General features: G+C 43.2%; 1 protein-coding gene across 2 annotated transcripts in view; it reads right to left on the reverse strand.

Annotated features, from left to right (window-relative positions):
- Window positions 1–23161, reverse strand: part of CLIC5 (chloride intracellular channel 5) — a 200310-nt gene that overhangs the window by 29116 nt on the left and 148033 nt on the right. For both annotated transcript variants that reach the window (XM_082251894.1, XM_082251895.1), the window contains exons 2-3: window positions 17361–17470; window positions 11916–12041 (exon numbers count right to left, since the gene is read on the reverse strand). In XM_082251894.1, coding sequence (XP_082108020.1) covers window positions 11916–12041; window positions 17361–17470 — 236 coding nt within the window. The remainder of the gene's footprint in view (window positions 1–11915; window positions 12042–17360; window positions 17471–23161) is intronic.

Below are 23161 nucleotides of genomic sequence, written 5' to 3' on the forward strand. Positions count from 1 at the left end.
AATTAATTTTCATTTTTTGGGTAAAGTAGAGGAGGGTTATAACCCCTGTCAGCTTTTTTGCCATTTTTGCCCTATTGGGAAGATTTCTCTTTACTTCCTGTCCCATAACCAAAACAGGAAGGTGAGGAAACCCCTTTGTTGTTTGTTACCAGGGTCACCAGAACTAGTGTCTACATTGGAAGATTTCCCTTCTATTCCTGTTTTGGTGACAACTTAAAATTTGTTTTTTTTTTCTTTTTCTTTAACTTTCGATGATAATGGTAAACATGACAAATACAGAGGGTAAATCTCCCTAATGAGAGTAGAGACAGCAATAACAACCTGCCAGATGTTCTAATCCATCTGCGCTCTATCCTAAACTAAAAGTTTTTGCCTTTAGTTATACTGTAACATAACACAGTAATACAAAAATAGTGTTAGATATTGTCTTTTATTTTTTATGCAATCCATAGACAAAAATCAAAACAGAATTTAAAAAAATAATATTTTTTTCAACTTTAATCAGTGGTAGTTAAAACAATGTTACTGAAGATAAATTGTATACATTAAATTAATAATTTGTCCTGTTTAAAATTACCACTAAAACTTTTCCCAGTTGTGAACTTTAAAAAAAAAAAATTAAAAAAACATACCAAATAAAAAAATTGTGTAAACATTAAATTCTAGAAACATAGAAATACAAAATAATAGCTAAGGAGAAAAAGGGAAGAATAGGTTACTAAGGGCTGATAAGAGTAAACTAATGATTGCTATGGAGATACATATATATATATATTTTATTTGTCACATTGTTTTAAAGTGATTGTAAAGGTTTTTTTTTTTTTTTTAAATAGCAAATATTTTATACTTACCAGCTCTGTGCAATGGTTTTGCTGCTTGCTATAGGGGCAGGCATGCAGGCTTGCTGCTGGACTGGCTGGCTCTGTGTGTCCATAGACACACACAGTGCAGCTCGGCCCCACCCCTGCTCTCCGGCTTTGACCGACATCAGCAGGAGCCAGTGGCTCCCTCTGCTGTGTCTAAGCGAGAGAGAGAGAGAGGAGGGGGGGCGAGAGAGAGAGGGGGAGAGAGAGAGAGGAGGGGGGGCGAGAGAGAGAGGGGGAGAGAGAGGAGGGGGGGCGAGAGAGAGAGGGGGAGAGAGAGGAGGGGGGCGAGAAAGAGAGGGAGAGAGAGAGGAGGGGGGGCGAGAGAGAGAGGGGGAGAGAGAGGAGGGGGGGCGAGAGAGAGAGGGGGAGAGAGAGGAGGGGGGGTGAGAGAGAGAGGGGGAGAGAGAGGGGGAGAGAGAGGGAGAGGGAGGGAGAGAGAGGGAGAGGGAGGGAGAGAGAGGGGGATAGAAAGGGAGGGGCTGCACATAAAAGGTTTTTTACCTTAATGCATAAAATGCATTTAGGCAAAATATTTTAGCCTTTACAACTATAACTCACATTATGCCCCCGTTCACACTGGGGCGACCTGTGAGGCGACCTGGTCGCCTCACAGGTCGCCGCAGGTCGCCTCCCATAGGGAAGCTGCGGACCCGTTCTGATAGGAGCGACACAAGTCGCTCCAACTCAGAAAAAGGGTCCGGAGCTTCTTTGGGGCGACCAGGAGGCGACCGCCATAGACTTCAATGTTATGAAGTCCGTGGCGGCCGCTCCGAGGTCGCGGCGCGCTGCTCGCACCGCGACCTCGGAGGTCGCGGTCCGAAGTAGCGTCGCCCCAGTGTGAACGGGGGCTTAATGTACATGGAAGCCAACCCCTTGTGATCTACAGATGAATGAAACAAAGAAGATACAAAAGTAACAATTACATTGTGTCTCTGTCTCACATGTTTATAAACTCTGTTGCTAAATGTCATTTTGACAGCTGAAAATTGCCCATAAATGTGAGGGGAAGAAAAAGGCCAGGGTGTACCACTCACACCCTGTCTATTTGGATGCAGTTATTTTGGGCATATGTAGCACGCCCAGTGTCCACAACTGGATTTATAGATGAAGAATACAATTTGTCACATCCTGCAGAAAATGGGAAATGTCCCTATAATGAGAAATGTCCACATAAAAACAACAAATAAAGACTTACTCCGAGCTGGATCAGCAACTAGGCATCCTATGCAGGAACCTAGGGCCCAGTGGATGTCCAGGGAGCCCAGCTACAACTTTTATGCTCCTGCACTGAACCAGGGGTTTAGCGCAATTTGTCAAAGCTCTACATATAACATTTATCACAAGGGAGGATGACAGGAAAGACCCTACAAATGGTGTGGATTCTCTGAGCACACCGAACTCCTTATTAATGTCTATATGGATGGGGAATCAAAGATTCTACTTAAATTAGGGCCCTATGCTGCACTAATCTGTCTCTGGGGCCGGGCTTACTTTTATGCTGTATGCTTACTATTTCTTTCATTTACATATGATGAGATTTTATATTACAGATCACTTTAGAGCATAAATGGAACTATTCACATCCGCCATTGCCATGCAAAGCGCTTACTATCTAACGCCCCCTCTGCACTGTGTACATACATATTATAGGGCTAATACAGATGCAGTGTGTTTTCAGGTTGTGCAACTCTCCATTTATACCTGAACGATTTTGTAGTTCGAAGCTCATAGCTCCAAAACTTTCCCTCCTGCAGGTAATTGCAAAAAGCCCTCTCTGTGAATGCAGCCTTCTATCTATCAGTCCAAGAGCCCATCTGATTGGATTATATCATTTATCATATTACATACTTTTAGTAAATCTAAACTTGATTGCACAGAGATTGCATGGTCAGAATAAAAACATGGCAACCACCCCAATGTATAACTAATCTTTGCAGTAAGGTGCACATAGAAGGGCTTTGCAAATCACAAAAAAAATAAAAATGAACATAAATTGTAACTAATTGCCGACCGCCCGCCGTAATATTACTGCGGCAGAGCGGCTCGGCTGCGTCCAGTCACGTAGTAGCATGTGGTTTTTGTCAGGCGGATCTTCTGTCAGACAGGCAGGGAGAGATCAGCAGTTTCAGCTAAGCTGAAACCCCGATCTCTCTGTCCCTGTCACAGAGCCCCCCCCACAGTGAGTAAGCACTTTAGACATACATACATACATACATTTAACCCCTTTGATCACCCCCATTATTAACCCCTTCCCTGCCAGTGTCAATTATACAGTAACAGTGCATATTATTTAGCACTGATTACTGTATTAGTGTCACTGGTCCCCAAAAAGTGTCAAAAATGTCAGTTAAGGGTCAAATCTGTCTGCTGCAATGTCGCAGAATCGCTGATCACTGCCATTACTCATAAAAAATAAATAAATAAAAAGTCCAAAAATCTATCCCATAGTTTGTAAACACTATAACTTTTGCGCAAACCATTTAAAAATACGTTTTTTGGGGATTTTTTTTTACCAAAATTATGTAGCAGAATACAAACTGGCCTAAACTGATAAAAAATTTTAATTTTTTTTATTGGGAATGTTAAATTTAAATTTTTTAAATTTTTTTATTGGGAATGTTTTATAGCAGAAAGTAAAAAATATGGCATTTTTTTCATAATTGTCGCATTTTTTTGTTTATAGTGCAAAATCAAAAAACCGCAGAGGTGATCAAATACCACCAAAAGAAAGCTCTATTTGTGGGAAAAAAGGACATCAATTGTATTTGGGTACACTGTCACACGACCGCGCAGTTTTCCGTTAAAATAACGCAGTGCCGAATCACAAAAAATGGCCTGGGGCCTGGTCATTAAGGGGGTAAAACCTTCCGGGGCTGAAGTGGTTCGGAAAGGGGCAATTGTTTTTTTGTTTTTCTTGCTTTTTTATTTGCAGGCTAGCTGGTAGGTTTACTAGGAATTTTTTGTTTGTTTGTGATGTGCAAAGCCTTTTTCATGTGCACCTTACCACAAAGGCTAGTTATAAATTGGGGCGGTTGCCATCTTTTTGTATAGCTTGTTTGCTGGATTTGGCATAGGAACACATTTTATATGCCTTCAGCTGCCATTGTGCTATTGCTTGGCTTCTAATGTGTCCCTGTGCCTTTAAGGAGGAATGGGCTCCCCCCCCCCCCCCCCGACATACCTGCCCTTAATTTATCCACTGCTATATGTGCTCCAACTTGGAGAACCTACAGTCAGGGCCGCACTTTGCAGAGGAGCCTTGGAGAGACAGTGCGGCTTCCACATACAGTATATTTGTAAATGTGTGCAACTACTATACCTCTGTTTTTAACATAAATTTTTCGATAGGGTCAGTTTTTTTTTTTTTTTGCAGGCTAGCTGGTAAGTGTACTTGGAACCTACTATGGTGACCCTAAGGAAGTCAGACCCAAAAGGTAAAAACCTGTGTAGATAGCATGGGTATGAACTGAGGACTCAAATATTTTGAACAGTGCTGTCAGACAGTTGGATGCAGCTATGTAGGTGGCCACAGACTCATAACTTGTGAGGGTGGTAAATTATGGAAATGCCCTCACAGCTTCCACCAGAACAAATGTCCCCCATTGGATGATATAAAGGAAACAGAAGGCGCCATTTAGGTGCAGCATATAGAAAAAGACTTTATTAAAAATCACAAGTGGCAACTCAGGAGACACAGAAGGATAAGAGTATATAATCCACCCAGTGCGGTTTGTTGTTGAGCCTCATTGTGTCTTTAGGAGCCAGGAGCCAGATGTAAGGAGCTGTGAAGGACACCAAAAATAAAAAAAAAACAGAAATCCCAGAGCCACCCTGGAGCACATGGGCTGCACAAGACCAGAAGTAATGTTACACATGGGAGGGCTGCAACATGGGGAGTTTAGCTACATGTTTCGGAGCTAACTGCTCCTTTTTCAATTGGCTTGTCTGGGGCTGTCTGAAGATCACAGCGGCACCGGCCCGACAGGTACACTGCGCATGCGCCGCTGCTGCTCGGGAAAGCTCATACACGCTCGGTTATTCTCGGGCAGATGGCGCATGCCCGGTGACGTGTTGGTGCGGGGTAGTGCCATTTTTAAATGCAAGGCGTCACACCACACGGTAGGTGAGGCCCCTCCGCTGCCCCTGCATCTCCTCAGGAGAATCTTCTGTACCATGCCCGCAGCACTGCATCTCCTGTACTATGCCTACAGCACTGTCTCTCCTGTACCATGCCTACAGCACTGTCTCTCCTATACCATGCCCACAGCTCTGCATGTACCATGCCCACAGCCCTGCATCTTCTACACCATGCCTGCAGCCCCTGCATCTCCTGCACCATGCCCGCAGCCCCTGCATCTTCTGCACCATGCCCGCAGCCCCTGCATCTCCTGCACCATGCTCGCAGCCCCTGCATCTCCTGCACCATGCCCACAGCCTCTGCATCTCCTGCACCATGCCCGCAGCACTGCCTCTCCTGTACCATGTCAACAGCCCTGCATGTACCATGCCTACAGCCATGTATCATGCCGCAGCCCTGCATCTCCTACACCATGCCTACAGCCCCTGCATTTCCTGCACCATGCCCGCGGCCCCTGCATCATGCCCGCAGCCGCTGCATCTCCTGCACCATGCCCCCTGCATCTCCTGCACCATGCCCGCAGCCCCCTGCCTCATGCCGTAGCCTCTGCATCTCCTGCACCATGCCCGCATCCCCTGCATCTCCTGTACCATGCCCCTGCATCGCTCTCTTATTTGTTACAAATATTTCTTCCTCTTTGTGTATGTTTAGGTGACCAGAGGGCGAGAAGTGAGGATGGGGGGGCCACAAAATTAGCTTGCACAGGGCGCCTGAACACCTAAGGCCGGCCCTGGTTTAACATCAGGGGTGATTGAAGGGTTAAATGTGTTCCCTGATAGTGCTTACTAACTGTGGGGGGTGCTTTGACTGGGGAAAGACAGATCCGTGTTCCTGCTTAGCAGAAACACAAGATCTCTTTCTTCCCCACTGACAGAACGATGATCTGCTTTGTTTACATAGGCTGTTCTGCCTCTCTTGGAATGATCGCTGGGTTACCGGGACATCGTGTCCTCCGGACCAGCTGCTTGGCTCCTGCTCTGTCCAATCACAGCAGAAAATGGATGACGGGGGTGCGCGTGCGCCCCCTAGAGCTATTGCACAAAATTACATACAAGTATGTGATTTGGCGCAATAGAGCCGACCTGACGCAGGATATATACATTAGGCGGTCGGCAAGTGGAACTAAACCCTCCTATCATTTTCAGCCAAGGAAGCTGTCATCTTAGCCTCTGTTAGATCTGCAACTGCCATGATGCTGCATATGTGGTCAGTTTTGACACCAGCTGTTTGATGGTTTGACAGTTTGGTTGAGAGCACAACTAATGTGACAGTTAGCAATCCCGGCATGCCGGGAATGTAACTGTTTTTTAAAACCTAGTAAATTGATGGGTTTAGTTCTGCATTAATGTTTACCCTAATATTACATGGATTTTGAAAATCTCTATAGATTGTGAAAAATATTGTGCAAACTAATTGGCACTTCAAAAGATGAGATCAATAGACAGTAAGGCAGCTGAGTATTACCTTCATTTTAAACACTTTTGATAAGCTCTTGGTACACGTCTGTCTACGTAGGTTATTAGAACTCTTTCACAGATAGTGGAGAGGTGTATTTGGGGACAGGACGATGACGGATTGTGTCAGTGTGTCTCAGCCGCAGGTGTGACTACAAAGAGCTGCACACACTACTGCAAGACATGAAAGGCGGACATGAAGCAAAAATATTACAGACAAAAAAAGTGGCGTTTTGTCATGGGAAGGCGAAGCAGCTATTGTCCCGCTATAATAATACTGCAGACAGAAGCAAACAAAGAGGGAGAGGAGAGATCATTGTAGTCAGGGCTGTGTTCAGTATTCATACTGTCCTAGGCGGTGAGAATAGTGCGTCTTTTTATACAGGCTCCTCCCCCTTCTGTCACTAACATCACATGTATAGAACTGTGAAAATTAAAGCAAACATGTACTGCTTGAAGCCAAGTGCATGATATACAGCATGATAGTCCCTTGGCTTGTCATTCCAGAGGCTGCATTTTACACACAGATTATCTGTCATGGACCTGGCCAATTTAAACAGAGAAAATGGAAAAAATAAAAAATTAAATTATCATCAGTAAAAATATGCATGCAACAATTATCTGTAGATCCAAAGATATGCTGTATGTAGTGCAAGCTTTTTGCAGACTTAGTCCCAGTTCACACATGTGCGATGCAGGAAAACCTGCGATTCCAGTGCTGGTTCCCACATCGTACCTGAATCACACACTGGTTTACACTGATATCTGCAAACAACTGGGGGTGTCATTGTAAAGGTAATGACACCCCCAAATCGGTTCGCAGTTCACAGTGCAAACTCTGAAATGGTACAGGAATCGGATTGCATGGGTGTTCCAGTGCGGACCGAAAAAAAAGGGTCCTGCACCATTTTGGCGCGAATACGATGGGATTTTATCCATACAGTTTATGGCTGAATTTGCATCGCACAGACATCGCATGTGATCTGCACATGTCTCTCAGCACACAAGTTTGAACCCAGCCTTAAAGAGGAGCTCCAGTCATTTTTGCGTTTATTAAAAGTCAGCAACTACAAAAAGTGTAGCTGTTGACTTTTAATAAACATATACTTCTTTCTTAATATACATGTCTTTTGGTTCATAGCTGCAGCAGCTTTAGAAATACATGGGTATGCTCCCCCAAAAATTTTTTGCCTGTTTATTATGTATTCGGTCTGACCAGACTATCGAGGTTGAGCAACCCTCCCCACCCCCCCACATACACCTGTACTCAATCAGTGTCCACCATCAAGTGGATATAGGAGGAGTCCCCTGTAGTGCATTTGCACAGCTTTCCCAGCAAGGAGTATTATCTCCAAGGGTTAGAAAGGCTGGATTCACCCCTTTTTTATGGATAGTGTAGGACCCACTGATAATGGGGTACTTTGACGCAGTAGTGGGCTTGAGCACGATATGGCCATATGGTGGGACCAAACCCCCATTTTTATTTATGGATTATCTTCAGATTTGGTAGTAATTTCTTTTGCATTTGCGCGCTATTCTTTTTTAATAAACATATACTCACCTGTTCAAGGATCCAGCGATGTGCTCACCCGAGCCATCCCTTCTCTTAGTCTTCTCCCACTGGCGCCCGCATCTCAACTGTAGCTACCTGGCTGTAACAGCTTGTGGCTTCACAGCCAGGTGGCCACTGCACATGTGCGAGCCGTGCTGCGCATTGTGAATGGTCCCGCAGTCTTCTGGGACCTGTGATGTGTCCCAGATGAATGCAAAAGAGAGGGGGGAAATTACCTGTCCCTACACCAACCCCCTCTCATAAAAGAGAAAAGTGCCCTTTTGGAAAATAGGAGAGGGGGAAGGCCTTAAAGCGGAACTTCCCCTTTTGGGTGGAGCTCCCCTTTAACCACTTTAAGAACGAGCCTTTTTCTGGCGTTTTTTGTTTACAAGTAAAAATCAGTATTTTTTGCAAAAAAATCACTTAGAACCCCCACACATTATATATATATATATATATATATATATATATATATATATATATATATATATTTATTAGCAGAGACCCTAGAGAATAAAATGGTGGTCATTGCACTATTTTATGTCACACTACTTTCGCAGTGGCCTCTTAAGTGCAATTTGACCTAATGAATTGAAAAAAAAAAGTAAAACAGTAAAGGTAGCCCAATTCTTTTTTCTTTTGTATAATATGAAAGCTGATTTTACGCTGAGTAAATAGATACCTAACATGTCATGCTTTAAAATTGCGCATGCTTGTGGAATGGCGACAAACTATTTTTACAGGTTACCTATTTAAAGTTACAAAGGAGGTCTAGTGCTAGAATTATTTTGTTTTCACTCTAACGATCGCAGGGACACCTCACATGTGGTTTAAACACTGTCTACATATACAGGCAAGAACACCAAGGGATAGGGCGCTTTATTTTTTTATTTTTTCCCTCTTATTTATTTTACCTTTTATTTTTACATTGTCCCTTTATTTTTTTGATCACTTTTATTCCTACTACAAGGAATGTAAACATCCCTTGTAATAGAAAAAAGCATGACAGGTCTTTACTGAGAGATATGGGGGTCAAAAAGACCCCAGATTTCTCATTTACCTTTAAAAGCCAAAAAAAAAACACACACTTTGACTTAAAAGGAAAAAAAAGAAAAAATATCCTGTCTATCTGCTCGTAAACTGGAACTGATGTCAGAGGTCACTGGTCCTCTAAGGGCATAGAGCCAAGTTGGGGCTATCTTGCCCTCACTCAGCTTCCTACCTAGCCATTGGCTCGGTTCCAGGATTACTGTCAGCTCCTATTGGCTCGGAAACGACCGGGAAGCAGCACCTCTCCTGCCACCTATAAAAGTGATCCCGTGGCAAATCTGCCACTGGGATCACTTTTATCTGAAAGCCAACCGCCTAAGGAATAAAACGATACTGGGGTAATGGCAGCCATAACCCTGGTATTTAACATCAAAATCATGCCGTATATTCCCAATTAGGCAGTCGGCAAGTGTATTAAGCCCAAAACCAAAAATTTTATTTATTTCAGCTTACCAACCATTGGATGTGGTGGCTGCATACATTTACTTTTTCCTAGGGTTTTTTCCCCTCTGTTTTCACCTGGTGATCTAGCCAGTAACAGATACTTACTTTATTGGTTGAGCCAGATGGACTTGTGTCTTTTTTCAACCTGACTAACTATGTAACTATGTAACTTTCCCATATAATAAAATGCTTAAATGTTCGATCAGCCAATATTAATGCCAGCCCTTTCCTTCAGTAGATGTCATGTGACCAAATGCCTAAGCTTTTGAACATTAGACACGCACTTGAAGAGATTTGCGGCAATGTTTTAATCAGGAAAACTAAATATGAGAGCCCTTTAATTTCTTCTGTCTATCCCAACAAGACTGTTATCGTAGGTTTAAATTTGAAAATAGGTCCACCTTAAATTAAAAAAGTATCTCTAATTCTCCTCCTCTAGATTTTAAGCTCTTATTGACACCCTTACTGTGTCTTGTTAGGCAATTGTTGCTTGTCTAGCAAAAACGTTGTAGTATCTTCTAGTGATCGACCAATATTGTTTTTTTATTGCCGATAACGATACCGATATTTTGGCCAATGCATGTCGGTATCGGACGATATTTTCGTACATTAAAAAAAAAATGTTTGACAGGTACTCTTGTAGAGGGATCTGGGGGCCTAAAAGACCCCAAACCCAAAGTTTGGCTGTTTTGAATGTTGTCATTTTTTTTTATTTTGCGCCGAGTACCCTAAAGTGTTGTCACTTCCGGGTTTTTACATGGAGACCTGATCAGAGCCGAATGCGGCTTTGATTGGGTCCTCTCTTCAGCGGCCGTGCAGGCTGGTTGCCCGGCTCTCCCGGTGGGACGGGAGACCCGGACGAGCCACGGAATGCGGTGGGAGGGGGGGGACGTCCCCCCCCCACTCCTTGTAATGACAGCTGAGCGCCTACTCAGCCTAATCGGTTGTCATTACAAGAAACCCGAGGGTCGGCTATGGACCCCGGTTCCCGGGGTGATGCCTCTAGCTGCAGGCATCACTCCGGTACAGCACTTTCCCGAAATATCAGCAATATCGGTCACCTTGGTGGCCAATTCCAATATATCGGGGAAAGTGCATATCGGCCCTCGATATATCGGCTTTGCCGATAATCGGTCCATCCCTAGAATCTTCTATTTCAAGTTAGCCTTGAGTCTCAGCATTCGAAAAAATGCAGGCTGGTGACTTTATTCTGGTCACCACCCTACTTAAAGCGGTAGTATCCCTGTACAGAAAAAAAAAACCCTGCAAGACAATGGCATAATGTGCTAGTAATCACATAATAGCTCATTATGAAATACTTACCTTAGAACGAAACCCAGACACGGTCCTCTGGACACTGCTAAGGGAGCCGTCATGTTCCTTCTGCATTTCTTCCGGGTTCTTCCACGCTGTGAGTGGCCGGAGCCGCGATGACGTCACTCCCGTGCATGCACACAGAGTTCACTTTCTGGCAAGGAGCTCTGAAGGTCCACCGGACCTTCAGAGCACATGACCCGCTGGTGTCAGCGGCTGCATGCAGGGTGAATATCTCCTAAACCGTGCAGGTTTAGGAGATAATAATTTTACCTACAGGAAAGCCTTATTATAGGCTTACCTGTAGGTAAAAGTTAAAAAGTGGAGTATACTACCTCAAGATTCTCTACCACAAGAGGTGGTTTCTGCAGGTAATATGGTGGCTTTCAAAAGACTCTTAGACTTACATCTCAAGGGGGTATGCAAGATGATTACGGCCACACACACCTACACAGATTGAACTAGATGGACTATTGTCTTTATTCAACCTCACCTACTATGTAACTATGTAACTACTACCACTTTAAGCCCTGCACACATGGGCTGACCCTCAGCTCGTGTGTACAGCAGCCGGTCTGACAAAAGCCAGCTGAACGACCAGCTTCTGTCGAAGGGGCACGGCCAAAAAAAAGGTCTGCCGATCAGAGCCCCATCAGCGATCTCAGCCAATAGCTGACTGGTATATTCTGGTGGGGGGAAGTCTTCCTCCTGTCAGAACACAATAGCTCAGCAGGGGAGATCGCTGTACTAACATCAGATTGTTAGTACAGGATCTCCTCCTGTGCTCTTCCATTTTTTTTTTTTTTTTTTTATTGAGCCCGTTGGGTTGAACAAAGAAAAAACTCAGTGTGTACTAGGCTTTAGAGGGAAAGTTCTAAAGCAGAAAATCATGTGACAAGAAGCTTCAGTTCTTCCTAAATTCACAATGGAAGATCTAAAATTCAGATTAAAGGCAAAGTGAATATAGGTTTGCTGACCCCAGCATGATTTTAGCGTTCTTTATGCTGAATAGCCATGTCAGATATAATTGTTGTCTGGAGTTTCTGGTGAAGGTTTTGGTGAATTACATATGTAGTTGTGGTGGGTGAGCGTCATACCTTGGTGGTGCTAATGTCTCCTCCAGGAACTCTTCTATCTTGTTCACATCTGTCTTCACCTCTCCGTTAAAGGTGAGAAAAGGAGGGTGAGTGCCCGGTGCGAGGTTGTGTAGATCTGCTGGCTTTCTGTAAGACAAGAAAAGAAAAAGTGTAGTAAAAAACCTTGGTGAGATGAAACAGCCAGCCTCGGGTGTAAAATGATCAGTTGCCATGTATACATATACTGTATCTTATGTCAGACTTGGAAAAATCCTCCCAAAATTTAGGAGTGAACCAGCTTGAAAAATGTAGGAGCATGGAACAATACTGATGGAATATGATTTATGCAGTTTTCGTTAACACCTTCATACACACACATACATGACAGCAACAATATATACACTTTCCTGAGAGTTTTTTAAAAATGTAATATATTGTACTTTACCAATCACTAAATGTGGTGGCTGCATTTGATTTTTTTTTTTTTAGACTTTTTACCTTGGTTTTCACCTGGTGATCTAGCCTGGAACACATCTGTATAAGAGGGCATCCACTCTGGATGAAGGAGCACAGGGGTAACTTAGATCATTCCCCATTGTAGTGAGGTGGCTCACTACAACAGGGATTGATCTAGAAGGATATAGTGTTACTGGTATCCTGCCTCCTGGATTGGGATGCTTGGGGATATATTTTCTCCCCCTTTCTGCCGTTCCATGATAGGGATAAAAACACAATATCGTTGATCCTTCCCTTGATTGGCGATCCAATAAGAGATAAATCTGGTATTATATCTAAGAGATAATTACATCCACACATCCAACAAGATAGAGACCCATATACATAATACATCCTGATTCTATATCTCATCTTTGTCCACCTCAGACTGGGTCTCCCTTGGGCCCTTGGAGGAAGGCCATTTGCTAAAAAACTGTCTGTACATCTGTATGGTCCTGAAGAAGCCGTGTGTGAAACGCGTTGACCAGCATACAGACAGATTTTAACATCTGCTCAAACTTTTTGGATAGGTATTATCTTTCGTTATTCATATGATACACATGACTCAAACGAGTAGGGAACATTAATATCCTGTATACGAGCTGGGCCAGCCTCGTCATTTTATGATATATGGTTTTAATACTTAATAAATGCCATTTTACATTTATTTCATGTAGTAGATCTTTGTTTCATGGTGTGCCCTGAAAGTCCACATATTGACAGTGGTTCCATGTGAACACCTGTCATCACGCAGTTTATAAGAAGTTAATGAAAACATTTTGTTTCATTTTGGAAAAAAGGTTTTACATAAATACATAGAAGCTGATCATTGTAAGCACCCTAGCCAGTGTTAAATGGTTTGTCTCATCCCTGTAACTGCAAGAGAGCTTGTTCTGTTGAAAAACAACAGACTTATTGACTGAAACACCAGATGTAAATAGAAGAAAGAAAGCCTAAAAAGAAAACGAATGCAGTCATCACATCTAGGAAATGGTGAGCTGTAAAATAATAAATGTTCTCTTTTGGGTTTAACACTGCTTTACCCTCCACCCCTGCCACACACCAAGCCAGACATATACTGTATATACATATATTTCATAAACACCACTTGCATTCTGCAGCTGGGGAATGCAAGGCAACAGTGCCACCTACAACCAGCCATTGATGGTCAGTGTTGATCGGGGAATCCCTTTTCGTAGAGCAATGGTGTTCTCCTGGAGGGGAGGAGCAGTGCCATCTTAAGAGCATTAAAGGGCCCCAGGCAATGCAGTGCACTGGGGGCCCTGCCTACACAATCACCCATGAGAATAAAAATGCAAATTATCGATAAGGCGATATTTATTGGTACAGCAGTGCCAAGCTAATGACAGTTTCCAAGTTGGGCGGCTGTGTGCGGTGAACACACACACGGACAGGTGTCAGACTCTACTGTCCTGTGTGTGCCTGTTCCCGTGGAGGTGGTCAGGCATTCCTGCAGTTGTGGGCTCCCCCTCTACGACCCAAGTGTCCTGACAGCAGCGCAGGGCGGACAGGCGCTTGCCACCTGCTAAGTTCGTCGGTGGGATGCACACGGGAATCGGGACTAATGCTTGGCTGGGGCTGGGTCACTGGGTAGGTGGGGCCCCCTGGGCAAGTGGGGCCCCCGGGCGACTTCCCAGCGTGCCCATTCGGTAAGATGGCCCTGGGGAGAAGGGAGGGGGGGGGTAAGCAGTGCTTACTGCTAGAGTCTATAATTGCCCCTAGCAAAAGTTGCATGTAAAATCCGACAGACTGGTTGTACCCAAGTTGATCAATTGATCAACTTGGGTACATTCAGCTTGTCCATACATGATTTGAATCTTGGCTGGTCCCTGCTGAACCAGCCAAGATTTAAACTGTCTGTTGCTGGCTTAAAGAGAAGTTCCGCCCCCCCAGGGAAAAAATTAAAAGTCAGCAGCTACAATACTGTAGCTGCTGACTTTTAAAGATTAGAACTTACCTGTCCAGGGTTCTTGCGATGTCGGCACCCGGAGCCGATTTTTATACTGGCTCTCGGGTGCTGCCGCCGCCATTCAGGGTAAGGGAACCCGGCAGTGAAGCCTTTGAGCTTCACAGCTGGCTCCCTACTGCGCATGCGCCAAGCATGCTGCACTTTCCTCCTGCTGCGGTGCAGGAAGAAGGAGGGGGGCCGAACTTCCAAGGGACAGCGCCTCCCGGAAGTGGGGAAGGGTACATGTCAAAAACAGGTACCCGTTTCCCCCCCCCCCCCTGAAAGGTGCCAAATGTGGCACCAGAGGGGGAGAAGGAAGCATATAAGCGGAAGTTACACTTGTGGGTGGAACTCCGCTTTAAGTACAGGTGAACAGACTAGATTATGATCTGGATAGCTGGATATCACATATTACATACAACTAAAGGAGTCAATCGAAGGAAACACTGCTCCCTCCCTCATTGATAGCAGAGACAGAACCTGCCTGTATTTTACATTCTGCAGGGGCAGTCAACAGCTTTAGAGCTAGTGCTGGGCTTTCCTATTAGAAACCCCAGAATGCTATGCACACACAGTAAATATTTATTTCAAAATTGGTTAACCAAAAATGCTAACAAAATGAAGAAAAAAAAAAAAAGAAAAGATTATTAACCTGATAAACATTGGACAAGCAAATGACCAACAGCTATTACATTTTGGTTTATTGACTCCTGTCTAAATTGACCCTAGTGTATGTACAGTGCCTCCGGAAAGTATTTACAGCGCTTGACTTTTTTCACATTTTGTTATGTTACAGTCTTATTCTAAAGTGGATTAAATGCATTATTTTCCTCAAAATTCTACAAACAATACCCCATAATGACAATGTGAAAGAAATTTGTTTGAAATATTTGCAAGTATTCACAACCTTTGCCATGACACTCAAAATGTAGCTCAGGTGCATTCTGTTTCCACTGATCTTCCTTGAGATATTTCTACAACTTGATTGGAGTCCACCTGTGGTAAATTCAGTTGATTGGACATGATTTGGAAAGGCACACACCTGTCTCTATAAGGTCCCACAGTTAACAGTGCATGTCAGAGCACAAACCAAGCCATGACATCTAAGGAATTGTCTGTAGACCTCTGAGACAGGATTGTATTGAGGTACAGATCTGGGGAAGGGTATAGAAAAAGGTCTTCAGCATTGAAGGTCCCAATGAGCATAGTGGCCTCCATCATCCGTAAATGGAAGAAGCTTGGAAACACCAGGACTCCTCCTAGAGCGGGCCGTCTGGCCAAACTGAGCGATCGGGGGTGAACGGCCTTAGTCAGGGAGGTGACGAAGGACCTGATGATCACTCGGACAGAGCTCCAGCATTTCTCTGTGGAGAGAGGAGAACCTTCCAGAAGAACAACCATCTCTGCAGCACTCCATCAATCAGAATTGTATGGTAGAGTGGCCAGACAAAAGCCACTCCTCAGTGAAAGGCACATGACAGCCCATCTGGAGTTTGCCAAAAGGCATCTGAAGGACTCTCAGACCATGAGACACAAAAATTCTCTGGTCTGATGAAACAAAGATTGAACTTTTTGGCCTGAATGGCAAGCGTCATGTATAGAGGAAACCAGGCACAGTTCATCAACTGACCCAACAGGGCAACGACCCTAAGCGCACAGCCAAGATAACAAAGGAGTAGCTGCGGGACAACTCTGTGAATCTCCTTGAGTGGCCCAGCCAGAGACCAGACTTGAACCTGATTGAACATCCTAAAAATGGCTGTGCATCAATGCATCTCATCCAACCTGATGGAACTTGAGAGGTCCTGCAAAGAAGAATGCGAAAAACTGCCCAAAAATAGGTGTGCCAAGCTTCCCGCATCATACTCAAAAAAACTTGAGGCTGTAATTGGTGCCAAAGGTGCTTCAACAAAGTATTGAGCAAAGGCTGTGAATACTTATGTTTCCCTGCCTCAGTTTCATACACTTTAGTGGGGCACACAATTATTACAGTTTGATTATTTGAGCCATCTAATTATCTGGTTTTCCAATTGTCTATTGTAAATTCTATCAAGAGAAATATTTTGTAGAATTATTTTTGATAGAATGGTGAAGGGTTAAAACCTCTGTCAGGTATTTATTTCTGTCTGTGTCTCTATTGTGGAGATTCATCGTCACTATTTCTCTATTTGTCCCGGTGACTATTGTTACCGAGACAGAAGTTTATGGGGACAGAAAATATTTTACAATTGCCACTAGAACAGAAGAAAAGTGAAAATCGTTCAATGGGGACACCTGTTTAGGTAACAGCTGTCACCTTGAGAATTTCCCCCTCACTTCCTGTTGTTTCTGGACAAGAAGTGATGAAAACTCTTTTCAATGGGAACACAGACAGGAATAACAATTCCTTACTGTATCCTGAAATTATTATTTTTTTTATTTAATTTTTTTTAACCTTTTGCTGCCCACATAACGCATACATGCCGCAGCGAAGAGGGCAGGGTTTAATGCCCACACGCTGCACATATGCATCCATGGATGGCTTCTATTTCTGTGCTGAGAGCGCGGTCACTGCACATTCCCAGCACAGTGACGGAGCTGTCAAAGACAGCATAACTTAGGGTCTCTAGTAATGATCAGGAGATGTTAAAGGGATACTAGGGCTGAACGAGAAGGGGTTACGGTGGAAAACAACGGAATAAAAAGGAGATTATTCTATTTTTATTTTTTTTTTCATTTTTCAAGAAATTTCTTTCTATGGTCTTTCTATTTATCATTTCTCACCAGGTCTAAAGTTGATCAAATGATCAAATGATAACTGAAATTTACACAGCCTCAGTTGATGTTACAGTATATTTCCTTTATTTTTTAAATGGAATAGAAGAGAAAAAGTTCAGAAACGTGATTAGTTGGCTTTCCAAATAAAAAAAAATCCCAGATCCACCGAATGCCTTGACTGGATCAATAATTAATCAGATATATCCATGAGTGTTAGGCTGGAGACATGTCAAGCTAAATCTTACCTCTTCAGGTCAACTGTGGTTACATTGAAGACGACTCCTTTCAGCCAGAGGATCATAAAGAGGCGCTGAGAGAAGGGGCAGTTTCCTATACTCTCTCCATCACTGCCAGCCTAAAAGAAAAGAAAATCCTTATTATAACTCATAGGAACCTGTATACACAATCAGGATTTACAGTTCTATGAAAGTAAGAGCATCATTGGGCATTAAAAAAGTCATCGTACTACTGATCCTCATTACCAGACCACAGTGTTTTCACCAAAACTTTCTTTTAAGCTTTGGACAGAGTAGGTAAGGCTTTGAACCTCTGTCAGGTTTTTATGGCTGGCCTGGAAGAAGTGTGAGCCACTGGGTTGTCTGTCCTGTTTGTTACCTTGGTGCTGGTCCAAAAGGAGGTTCTCTTTTTTTTAATCAAGTAGTTTTTATTAAAGTTTTAACAAAACATACAAGACAATAAAAAGAAGTGCAAATCATAGGAGGATTCAGAACGACAGATATAATATCAACACAAAACAATTAAAGCAGCTACAACACTTAATTAGGTCTCGTAAAGTAACGATTACGAGTACATGCAAAACATTACACCCCAATAACACAAAATGTCAGGCAAGATCAAAGCTCCCTCTGTGAGCATATCTTTCAAATCCAAACAATATCGTAATACAACCCCCAATGGGTAAATAAAAAAAAAGCAGATGAAAACCACAGATATACAATAGTCTCAAACTAGTATGCAGAATGAAACTATACTGTAGCTTTGAATCAGGTGAGTGATGGAGAAGTAGCAGAGGAAGAAAAGAGTCTGCTAAAGTAGATGATAACCATACAGGGCAGCCTCTGTTCTGGTGCGTCAATCTCTCTCTCTCCAAGATAGCATTAACGGCCTTTTGTAATTGTGCAAATGTAGGAGGACAAGGAGACAATTACCTTAAGCTATACGTTTATGGGCAAGAAAAAATAATGCGTGTCAGCATCAACCAAAATATTGGTGATATAAGGTCCTCAGAACAAATACCTAGAATCATCATCTTAGTGTCTGGTAAGAATGTTATACTCCATAGATCTTGATCTACAAAAAAGAGGTTCTCGATGTCCATAGGTGAGCACATACCTCGGGTACAAACTAATGTACAAGGAGAAGGTTCTCGGAAAAAAAACCTAGAATCATCATCTTAGTGTCTGGTAAATATGTTATACTCCATAGATCTTGAACTACAAAAAGGAGATTCTCAATGTCCATAGGTGAGCACATACCTCGGGTACAAACTAATGTACAAGGAGGAAATTCCCGAAAATTATTTAATTTAAAAAAATCCCATTCGATGACATATAACCCACTTCAGGAGTTACTTCAGTACCTTATTTAGGGCCCTGGACACATGTTGGATGTCACTGAAAGTGAAGCAAAATCCCAAATTTTGAGTTATCACCAAAATAGTTATAGAAATAAAATCTTCCAATATGGACATTGGTTCTGGTGACAACTGTCTACGAGGAGATTTCCCTCACTATGGACAAATAATCTCTCACTTAAATAACAAAAATGGTAATAAAAAGCAGGACGAAACACCCCCTATCTGATCATTTCTTAATTTACTGACTCACTCACACACTTTTTAGAGGGTTTGGTCTTCGTACCCAAAACACATGTATTAAAAAGTCTTAGCTTAAGGGAAGACCTAAAAAGTAGTGGTTACCTTCATTGCACCAGGTGAGATCATAGGTGGTCCTCTGATAGTAACCACTTTTTTTGGACTTCCCTTAACCACTTGCCGACCGCCGCAAGTAGATATTCTGCGGCGGTCAGCCCCGGCCAGGCAAAGTGACGTACCAGTACGTCACTAGCCTGTCACCGGCTTGTGAGCCAATAGCGGGCGAGCGCGCACCCGCTGAGGCGCGCGCCCACCCTGGCTCGTTCACTGAAGAGTCCGTGCGTGTGACCGGCGGACCCGATGTCCGCCGGTCACACTGCGATCGTCGGTAGAGAGGGAGAAAGTCAGGCGGCTTATGTAAACAAGCCGCCTGTCATTCTCCCCTGTGTAAAAATGGAGATCAGACGGTTCTACTATGTAGAACCATTGATCTCTGTTTTTACAATAGTAGACCTGTCCCATCACAGTTAGAATCACGCCCCTAGGACACACTTAACCCCTCCCTCTCCAATACAGTTAACCCCTTCCCTGCCAGTGTCATTTTTACAGTAACAGTGCATATGTATAGCACTGATTACTGCAGTAATGTCACTGGTAACCCCAAAAGTGTCAAAAATGTCAGTCAAGGGTCCGATCTGTCCGCCGTAATGTCGCAGTCCCGCAAAAAAAAAATCGCAGATCCCTGCCATTACTCGTTAAAAAAAAAAACACCAAAAATGACAAAAATCTTTCCCTTTGTTAGTAAACGCGATAACTTTTGCGCAAACCAATCAAAATACGCTTTTTGCGATTTTTTTTACCAAACATATGTAGCATAATACAAATTGGCCGAAAATGTTAAAAAAATTTGATTTTTACATTTTTTAGGGGGAATTTCATATAAAAAATGTGAAAAATATTGTTATTTTTGCAAAATTTACGCTTTTTTTGTTTATAGCGCATGATCAAAAAATCGCACAGGTGATCAAATACCACCAAAAGAAAGCTCTGTTTGTGGGGAAAAAAGGACGTCAAACTCGTTTAGGTACAGCGTCGCACGTCCGCGCAATTGTCCGTTAAAGTCACGCAGTAAAAAAATATCGCAAAAAACCCCCTGGTCAGGAAGGGGGTAAAATCTTCCGGGGCTTAAGTGGTCAAGCTGAGATACTTCTCTATTGAGTCTATAGAACAGAATGAGTAGGAAAAAAACACACAGAACAAAGATTTAAAAAAAAAAAAACTGACGGGTTTTCCCCTAATGTATCCAGAAATAAAATAAAATGTTTCGATTTTAGATACAAGTGTACCTAAAGCAAAAACATTTTTTATATACAGTATGGTAAGGAAGCCCAAGTCTGGACTCCCTTCATTTTCCATCTTTAAATCCCATTTGTACATCTTTAAAATCTGATAATTTGTTACATATTTCAGTGATTTGATGTTTTTATTTAGAAAGCCATTAGTATAAGGTGACAAAGTACAGCTGGCCCCAGTGTTATCGCACACCGTGCTTTGTAAATGGCAAATCAACTGGAGAGAGCTGAGGCACAACACCGGAACTGGTGGTAGGGAGTCAGAAGTGTGGCTCATTCTGTACAATCCTGAAGCAGCTAATCAATCAACATTTTTTATTATCTAAATGAACCCATAGAGAAACATTGGGACTGACATAAAATGTATGAATGGGCTAAAAGATGAAAAAATAAAAAAGTGTCCAGATTTGGGATTTCAAAGTATCCCCACAAGGTCAGAGAATTTTGTGGTAACAGAGAGCTTTTAAGGGGGGCCAGAATCTGGACATCTCTACCAGACAAGTGTTTGATTATTGCCTTTCAGGAGTCTAATTGGAGGACTACTGAAAATTCCTACGAATTATAGCACATGCAAAGTTTATAGAGATTCCACTGGCTTCCACTCACCCAATTAATTCAATTCAAAATACTAACAAAGCCCTTCACAACTCTTCCCCCAGCAACATCATTAACCACTTGCCGACCGCCGCAAGTACATATACTGCGGCGGTCAGCCCCTCACAGGCAAAGTGACGTACCGGTACGTCACTAGCCTGTGAGGCTCTGGGGAGCGAGCGTGCGCTGCTGGAGGCGCGCTCCCGCGCGGTCACGGACCCCCCCGCGCACGTGTGAGCGGCGGACCCCGATGTCCGCCGCTCACTCACGATCGTCCATGACAGCGGGAGAAAGGCAGGCGGCTAGTGTAAACAAGCCGACTGTCATTCTCCCCTGTGTAGGAACAGTGATCATAGGGTTCTACTATGTAGGACCGTTGATCATTGTTCCTACACCTCAAGCCACAGCCAATCACAGTTAGAATCACGCCACTAGGGACACACACAGCCCCTCCCTCTCAAATAAAGTTAACCCCTTCACTACCAGTGTCATTTTACAGTAACAGTGCATATGTATAGCACTGATTACTGCAGTAATGTCACTGGTAACCCCAAAAGTGTCAAAAATGTCAGTCAAGGGTCCGATCTGTCCGCCGCAATGTCGCAGTACCGCAAAAAAAATCGCAGATCGCCGCCATTACGCGTTTTAAAAAAAACAACAAAAATGACAAAAATCTTTCCCTTTGTTAGTAAACGCGATAACTTTTGCGCAAACCAATCAAAATACGCTTTTTGCAATTTTTTTTTACCAAACATATGTAGCATAAAACAAATTGGCCGAAAATGTTAAAAAATTTAGATTTTTACATTTTTTTTGGGGGGGAATTTCATATAAAAAAATGTGAAAAATATTGTTATTTTTGCAAAATTGACGCTCTTTTTTTGTTTATAGCGCATGATCAAAAAATCGCACAGGTGATCAAATACCACCAAAAAAAAGCTCTGTTTGTGGGAAAAAAAGGATGTCAAATTCGTTTAGGTACAGCGTCGTACAACTGCGCAATTGTCCGCTAAATTCACGCAGTGCCGAATCGCATAATACCCCCTGGTCAGGAAGGGGGTAAAATCTTCCGGAGCTTAAGTGGTTAATCTAGTCTCAAAAAACCAATCAAATAGTTCTTTTCGTTTCTCCCAAGACCTCCTGCTTTCTAGCTCCCTTGTCACCTCCTTCCATGATCATCTCCAAGACTTCTCCCGAGCTTCTCCTATCCTCTGCTACTCTCTACCCCATTCCGTCCGACAGTGCTTTAAGTGGCCCAAAAGAGGTGCCGGTACTCTATTATAGCCTATAAATTTTTTCGCCCCCCACCCCACATCAGGGTCCCAACAGAGCAACCCCCCCCCCCCTCCCTGGCCTTGGCTGGGACTTCGGAGCAGGGGGACTTACTGGTGGTGATTGGTCTGACTCTGGAGTGGGAAATATTCTTGGGGGGGCAATTGAGGGCGCAGATGTCCAAAATGAGCATACTGGTACCTGGTACGCTAAGGCACATGGAGAGGTGGAAGTATGCTCAAGAGCCATGTTTGGAAGTGGCGGTACTGAGTACCAGTGCATACCGGCCCACTTAAAGCACTGCCGTCTGACTATCTTCTACTCTGTCCTCCTTTAGGCGATCCCTGAAAACCCATATCCTCAGAGAATCCTATCCTACCTCCACCTGCAGCTGTACTTTTATCTTCTCCATCAGTCCATTCCCCACAGCTATTACCTTTTGTATCACTTGTCCCTCCCTCTTAGATTGTAAGCTCTAACAAGCAGGGCTCTCTGATTCCTCCTATATTGAATTGTATTATAACTGCATACCTCCCAACTTTTTGAGATGGAAACGAGGGACACCTATTAGCAAAAGTATGCAGCCATGGGACACACCCCCTGCCACACCCCCTAAAGGTGAAATATACAAAAAAATGATTAGTTAAACCCCAAAGTGCTATTTTTTCCCACTACTATTCCATTATAATAGCTTTTGAAAATTACAAATGCAGCAATTTGGAAATTGGATGAAAGGGTTAGCAGTGCACTGGAAGACACATTTTGTAAGATAATTAGTGCATTTTATATACAGCTGTATAGATCAGACCAAAATGAGGGACAAAAGAGAAGGAAAGAGGGACAGAGGGACTTGGTCCAAATCAGGGACAGTCCCTCGAAATAAGGGACATTTGGGAGCCATGTAACTGTACCGTCTGCCATCATGTTGCAGAGCACTGCACAAACTGTTGGCACTATTTCAATCCTGTATAACAGTATTAATAATAGAGGTTCA

Source organism: Pelophylax lessonae, assembly GCF_965119305.1.
Source record: "Pelophylax lessonae genome assembly, chromosome: 3".
Classification (NCBI taxonomy): domain Eukaryota; kingdom Metazoa; phylum Chordata; class Amphibia; order Anura; family Ranidae; genus Pelophylax; species Pelophylax lessonae.